General features: G+C 38.4%; 1 protein-coding gene and 1 pseudogene across 1 annotated transcript; both read left to right on the forward strand.

The window, feature by feature from the left end:
• Positions 1–1,689: 1,689 nt before the first annotated feature.
• On the forward strand, positions 1,690–2,630 carry LOC129379196 (olfactory receptor 11A1-like; annotated as a pseudogene).
• Positions 2,631–6,388: 3,758 nt separating this feature from the next.
• LOC129379197 (olfactory receptor 4S2-like) lies at positions 6,389–7,089 on the forward strand. The gene is given in 3 exon segments (XM_055059844.1): positions 6,389–6,820; positions 6,822–6,963; positions 7,058–7,089. Coding segments are annotated over 3 exon segments (606 nt in total).
• The last annotated feature ends 635 nt before the right edge of the window (positions 7,090–7,724 follow it).

Genomic DNA, 7,724 nt, shown 5'->3' on the forward strand with positions numbered 1-7,724 from the left:
GCATTGCATCTATTTTATTATTTTAACTATTTCTCATTTTCTGAAAATAAACACTAAATTTTTGTTTGGAATTTGAGAGCCATGTTATCTGTAGTTCACAGAATAAAAGAACAACATCCATTTTACTCAGACATAAACCTATAAAACGTACATTCAGAGAAACGGCTCATTTTAAATTGTCTCTTAATTTTTACCAATCAACATGTGTTCCATGTTTTTTGTTGTGTTTATTTAGGTTTTCAGTGTCCTGAGTCTCCTCGTTGTCCTGTCTTCCCTTTGATTGCTCCCAGATGTGTCTTGTTCCCCTGATGACCCTCTTTGTATTTAATCCCACCTGTGTCCTTTGTTTGGGTCCTTGTCATTTTGTCGCACGTTGTCGTTGGTTGTACTGTTTGACCAGTTGCTGGTTGAGCCCTGGCTTCCGCTCAGCCGTGCTGCCTGGCTGCAGACTACCTTTGTTGACTTTGTTTGCTGGATAGTTTTGTTATTAAATTACCACCATTCGCTTTACCTGGGCCTCCAGCGTCTGCCTCACCACCTCCACTACACTACTCTGACACAACATTCATATGTCACTTTGTTTTAGAACACTAAATTAATTTGTGCATAAATATAAAATGGAAATTACTGGTGTTTTTCTTTTTTACGATGTTTTCAAAGAAGACTTTTAACCAGAGTGAAATGCTTTTGTATTTTGTCACAGCAACAAGCATCAGTCTTGTTTAATACAATACTACATCTATAGCTATCGGCGTATTTATATCTGTTAAAGATAAGTTTGAATAAAAAGTGATTACCTAGCCAGGATTTCCCCCACAGTATTATAAGTCTGGCGGGCCACCAGGCTTTACTTCTGACCCCACCAGGATAAGCATTGCTTATTCATTTAAGTCTTTATAAATGTTTGCGTTTTTTTAAGATTTTGTAGTTGGTGTTCAGGTATTAATCTAACATGTAACACATCATGTAACATAATTATCAAGTGATATTTTCAAATTTCCTGTCAACTATTAAGTATTTTTTAACTCAAAAACACAACAGGCCGCTGGATGAATAACTGACGTAACACTCAACCACCAGACTTAGCAAGTTTTCTGTGGGAAACATTGCCACTAATACCACTGCCATAAAAAAACTGTTAATTTTGCACAAAATGCATAACTTATTAAAACCAATTCTTGCTGACTAAAATTGTGAATTTATTACTAAAATACATTATTTAATACCTCTTTTATGTTACATGTTGGCATCTTATTATTGTGAATTTGAAGACGTAACTTTAAATGTACAAACTAAATGTTAAAGTGAGCAGAAATAAACCTGTGACCCCCACAAATCCAGTTCAAATTTAAACAATTTTAAACCAAACTTTAATGGCATCTGAACATTTTCTTATATTAACTCTTTATTAAAGTAAATAAATCTGCACAAAATGTTGCTGTAGAAGGATAATGGATATAGAATGATCCGTATCGTCTCACTCGTCGCTTCAACTTCAAGCTTGTAACCATGCCAACATCTCTTCAAGGACTAGTCTCCTAAATCCATGGTGGGCAGAAAAGCTCTTTAAAGAGTCCTTCCATATCAAACAGTCAACAGTGACTTTTCTCCACCCCGAGTGTTTGCAGCATTCGACTACTTTTCTCATGTGCAGCATTTTGAAACTGTTAGTCTCTCTTTTTCATTTTTGTTTTCGTAACTACGTTGCCTACTGAAATGAATGTCACGTACATCACTCTTGACGGTCACGTAGAGGTGGATAAATACCGATATGTCTACTTCATTATCATGTTTACAGGTTATGTTTTGATCCTGTCCTTCAATTCCACAGTGTTTTGCCTGATTGTGATCCACAGAAACCTCCATGAGCCCATGTATGTTTTCATTGCTGCTCTGCTGATGAACTCCATGCTTTTCAGCACCGTGGTCTACCCCAAGCTTTTGATCGACTTTTTATCTGAAAAACAGATCATAGCTTATGAAGCGTGTATCCTTCAGACTTTTTTATTCTACTCTTTAAGTGGTTCAGAATTTTTACTTTTGGCTGCAATGGCTTATGACAGATATGTGGCCATATGTAAACCTCTGCAATATCCAACCATGATGAGAAAAACAAAAGTGAGGAGCTTCCTCATCTTAGCATGGCTTGTGCCTGCCTGCCATTTAGCTGTGGGTGTGATTATATTTGCTCATTTGAAACTCTGTCACTTCACTTTGAAAGGCATTTTTTGCAACAATTCAGTGAATTATCTTCTCTGCGTGGCTTCAAGAGCGATAATGATCTACGGTTTAGTGATTTTATTCAACGTTAGCCTTCTTCCGGTGGTTTTTATATTGTTTACTTACACAATGATATTTATAGTGGCCTATAGAAGCTGTGGGGAAGTGAGGAAAAAAGCTGCACAGACATGTTTGCCTCACCTGCTGGTTTTAATCAACTACTCCTGTTTGCTCACCTATGAGATGATTATTGTCGTTTAGAATCTGATATTTCAACAACTGCACGTTTCATAATGACATTGCAAATAATAATCTACAATCCTCTTTTTAATCCAGTCATATATGGACTGAAAGTGGGAGAAATTCACAAACACCTGAGGCGCTTGCTCTGTCACACCAGAGAAACATAAACGTGGCTTTAAGCTTTCATAGTTTCTGTCTTTAGTTTTCACTCCGCTTTGTTTAAGTGATAACGTTTGTCTTTTTAAAATCTGCAGGTAATGTTTTACTGTCAAAGAGTACCAGTGTTTCTCTGATTCATCGGAAAGCTTATTATGTGCCTGCTCGTCGTTCTTTCTCAAGTTTTATTTCAAAGCCGGAGACAAAACGTTCCACTGTTAAGAAGACACCTTTAGCAGCTCAATCTGACGTTCTACACAGCTCAGGAAAAGACACTCTGTCATTTCAGCTTTCATTGTTTCACATTTTACTTTGTGTGGAAATAAATTTCAACATGTGGAACAATTCTTTATTTTGAATGCCTTAAAAAAAAAAAAAAGCATTTTATTAGCCACCACTTTGTCTCAAACTGTTATTTTAGACTCTGTGACTATTATTGACACTGATAAGAATGAGTCTTTGTAATCTAATATATAGTATAAAAATTGTTGAAGTGATTTATCTCCTACGAAGGTAGAGAAATGACTTTCAGTCTCTTGTGCTTTTGCTGTTTTTTATTTTGAATAGATTTTTAAAACTTTCCAAATATTTGAATTAATATCCATCCTTGTTTAGATTTTATCTTATATTGACAAAAGGTATTGTTTAATATTTACTACCAAAACAAAACTACTACTAGAAAATGTCTTCTTCTCACTTAGACAAAAATATTTGCTGCATATATTAACGGCTGTGTTAAAAGTGTGCTGTCTAATGTTATTGTAAAAGAGCTTGTTTTTTTATTTATTTTTTTAAACAAGAAAATTTGTCACGTTCCCTGAACTTTTCACATTTTGAATGAACTCAAACCAACAGAACACCTGTGTCGGTCATCAAGGGGATTTTTCAGACTAAAATCTATCAGAAACCTTCATTTTTTAAGAACTTATTTTATAGGAAGTAATGATGTATGTAAAATATGACGGTATTGCAATTAAAATACTGACACGTTGGTTAAAGCTGCTGTGAGTAACTTCCATAAAAAGATCTTTTCTACATATTTGTCATGAGAGTCTGAGACAGATATTCTACAAAAGGATCAAGCTCCTCCCTGTGCTGCTGTTGCTGTCTGACGAAAAATGAATGAAACATCAAGGTGAATTTCTCCCTGCCTTCGAGATGAAGCCTCCACAGGGCTGTGGTTTTTAGGCTTCTGCCTCACAGAGCAGCTCTCTGCCGCACTCCTGACTAGCTCCTTCAGACTAGCCAGCAGCAATTAGCAAACACCTGTCAGAAAAGAACATTAGAGGAGCTGCTTCTCAGTGCAACACTGGTAAAATGTTTCTAAAGGAATAAAAGAGTAGACGGAAGCTCAATTTTAAGGCATTAAACTACATAGTTAAATTTCTCTTAAGGCATATTTGATATATATTTAACATTTTTCTGACACCTGAAGGTAACACAGTTTCTTGATTGTGCTATAAAATGTCACTTTGTGTGTGGAAAACAAGTATACCCCCAACAGACCCTGGCCACCCCTAGAGCCACCCCACTGGAAATGGTAATTTTAAATATAATACTTATGAGATCGGCAAAGATTTGCCAGGAAAACTGTAATTTCCGACTGTCCCTGAAGGCAGCTCGATGTCCGACGCTGTTCATTGGTTAAACCAGTGCTTCTCAATTATTTTCCGTTACGCCCCCCCTAGCAAGAAGAAAACTATTCGCGCCCCCACTCCCCACCGTGACTATCCATCTCTGCATAACATTTTTTCCTTATTAACATTTTTTTTTCGCTGAAAAAACTCTAGCGGCTTATCGGCGTGATTGGGATGTAACGTATTTAAGTGACGCGCTAATTTATTTGGCTTCATGCTGTCCGCTGCGAGCATTTTTAGACACAGCAAACACACCGGTCTTTCCTCTTCTCCAACTGTAGTCACAGTGAAGCCAAGCGCTAAATACGCTTCGTCGTATTTCCTCTTCTTAGCTTTCGGTTGACTTTCTGTTGTCTCATTATCTTTGTCTCTCTCCGCTTTTCTTTTCATCCCTGTGAAAAACTTTTTCATGTTGGGGGTTGTTGAATAACGGAGGCCATAGACAGAACGCTTTATACTAGTACGGCCAAAAAAAGCCTGTTCCCCAGGATCACACGCACCCCCCAAAGGGGGCCCGCCCCACTATTTGAGAAGCACTGGGTTAAACTGACATGTGGGTTCTGCTTGATCCAATACACATCAACGGCTTTAGAGTACATTGTGGAGGAGTTTTGCAGGTATTTCCATTTCACCGCTCAGCGGTAACCGCTGTTACCTTCCTAATGAGAGGCGGCACTTGTCATACATTTCTAAAAAGAAAAAAAAATGGTTGTGTACCGCTGCGTAGTGCCTCGTTTATTATATTAGCCATGCTAGTGCTGATAGATCGTGTTTTAGACAGATTCTTTTAACATATGTTTTAGTGACATGCTGCCCTGTAATGTTTTCTATCTCCCAGCTCTTGCTTGAAATGTGTGGTAATAATATGTGAAAAACCATTAAGTTTTATAATGACTGAAATGTAAGTAGGCTATGTCATATGAAAGCTTTGAATTATAACCTAACTAGTTATATTAATTAATTTTAATTAATGTATTTTTAATTTAGTATTTTAGCTAACTACAGAAACTAAAAACTATAGTTTAAATAATAGTTAAAATAGTGTTGTCTCTGCCAAACAGTCATGGAGTGTAAATACCAGGCTCTTATTTTGTGTAGAGCCAAAATGAAGAGAAAAGGAAAGATCGCCCAGTTCTTCTTAAAGAGGCAAAAACTAGGACCAGAAAGAACCCTGCAGCAGTGACCAGGACCAGACAGAACCCTGCAGCAGGGACCAGGACCAGACAGAACCCTGCAGCAGTGACCACAGGACCAGACAGAACCCTGCAGCAGTGACCAGGACCAGACAGAACCCTGCAGCAGTGACCAGGACCAGACAGAACCCTGCAGCAGTGACCAGGACCAGACAGAACCCTGCAGCAGTGACCAGGACCAGACAGAACCCTGCAGCGGTGACCAGGACCAGACAGAACCCTGCAGCAGTGACCAGGACCAGACAGAACCCTGCAGCAGTGACCAGGACCAGACAGAACCCTGCAGCAGTGACCAGGACCATACAGAACCCTGCAGCAGTGACCAGGACCAGACAGAACCCTGCAGCAGTGACCAGGACCAGACAGAACCCTGCAGCAGTGACCAACCTGGAGAATCCAGCCAGGAGACTCCAGGCCCAAGTGTATCACCAGCGGGTTAGAGGCTGTGACAGAGAGTTATTAAGTAGTAAAATCCAATAAGCCTAATTCTAAAGGTTAGCATGATGCTTTTTGCATTTTTTATTGTGTCTGTTTATGCATTTCCAATTAAGTTCCAGAGAGAGATGAGGGTGATACAGATTCAGTCAGACTCTGGGGAGGAAGACAGTGAAGCAGAAGGAAATGGCACTGAACTCCCCCCACCCAGCACAACCTATTGCACGCCAAAAGCACCAGTTTATTTATTGTTGAGAATTTGTTTTTGGTCATATTCTGGGCTCTGAGTTTACATTTACATGTTCTCTGTTCCATAGTGCCGTTTAACGTCTTGTTTGGTCATGGCAAATCTTAATTACATAAACCATTTTAATTTGAGTGAGTGTGAGAAAATATTTGTTTCCTTTCGTTCATCATTTGTATATGGACCCCTCTGATAAAGCCTTGCTCACCCTTTGGCCACCCCTTGAAAAAAAGTCTAGCTCCGCCACTGTCCATGAGCCCATGTATATCTTTATTGCTGCTTTGTTGTTCAACTCTATCCTTTTCAGTTCTTCGATCTACCAAAAGCTTCTGATTGACTTCTTATCGGAGAAGCAGATTCTGTCTTATGAGGCTTGTCTCATTCAGGCATTTGCTTTTTACACTCTAAGCTGTTCAGAGTACTTGCTGTTAGCAGCCATGGCTTTTGACAGGTTTGTGTCGATATGTAAACCTCTGCAATATCACATGATCATGAAAAAAGGAACAGTGAGTGTTTTCCTCGTTCTGGCTTGGTTTGTGCCTGCTTGCCACACCGTTGTGCCCTTTATTGGAAATGCCAATTCCAAGCTCTGCAGCTTCACTTTGAAAGGCATTTCTTGCAACAATTCAGTGAATCAACTTTTCTGCATGGCTTCAAAAGCCTTGTTGACGTACGGCCTTGTTGTTTTTATTCAACGTTGCTGTTTTTCCGATGGTTTTCATACTCTTCACTTACACAGTTATATTTATAGTGGCCTATAGAAGCTGTGGGGAAGTGAGGAAAAAAGCTGCACAGACGTGTTTACCGCACCTGCTGGTTTTAATCAACTACTCCTGTTTGTTTGCTTATGACATGATTATTCTGAGACTGGAATCTGACATTTCAAAGGCTGTATGGTTCGTGATAACAATGTGTGTAATAATGTGCAGTCCTCTTCTTAATCCAGTCATTTACGGGCTGAAAATGAGAGAAATCTATAAACACCTGAGAAGGTTGTTCTCCCAAACGGGGACAAAGTCACTGTTTGTTTTGAGGTTTTGTCATTTTTGTCCTTCTCTTTTTTACCTTACTATATATACATTGATATTACCTGTCTTTAGTGTGATTCTCAGATTCAGCAGTGCTGTGCTCATTATCAATTCATCTTAATAATATTAGTCACTCTGTGTCGAATATTTGTAATAATGAAGAACAATATCTACCTTAATATGAAAGATTTTTTTGAAATCGGTTGTTCATTAAACCTAAAGAAAGCAATTTTTTTTCTTTTTATTTGGCCTTTCATTGTAAATATTTTTTTTAATGGATATATATCAATTATTAATGTATGTCTGTTGTGGTGTTGTACTTAAGAATGTTTTAGGACTAAAATAAATTAAAAGATAAATTCTCAAAGTCTCCCCTGTGTATTTCAAATGTTATTTAAATATTCCTTCATGATATGCTACAAAAAAATTAAAAGACATATGGAACAATTTTACAGTTTTGCGCTCTCCAGGGGGCGCCATTGGTTCGTACGGCCTCCAGGGGACATGGGATTTTTTTTAGGCCCGAGCAGCTAAGCGCTGCGAAGGCCTATTGTTTTCCTATTGTTTA

Source organism: Poeciliopsis prolifica, unplaced genomic scaffold, assembly GCF_027474105.1.
Source record: "Poeciliopsis prolifica strain line A6 unplaced genomic scaffold, Auburn_PproV2 SCAFFOLD056, whole genome shotgun sequence".
In the NCBI taxonomy this organism is placed as follows: domain Eukaryota; kingdom Metazoa; phylum Chordata; class Actinopteri; order Cyprinodontiformes; family Poeciliidae; genus Poeciliopsis; species Poeciliopsis prolifica.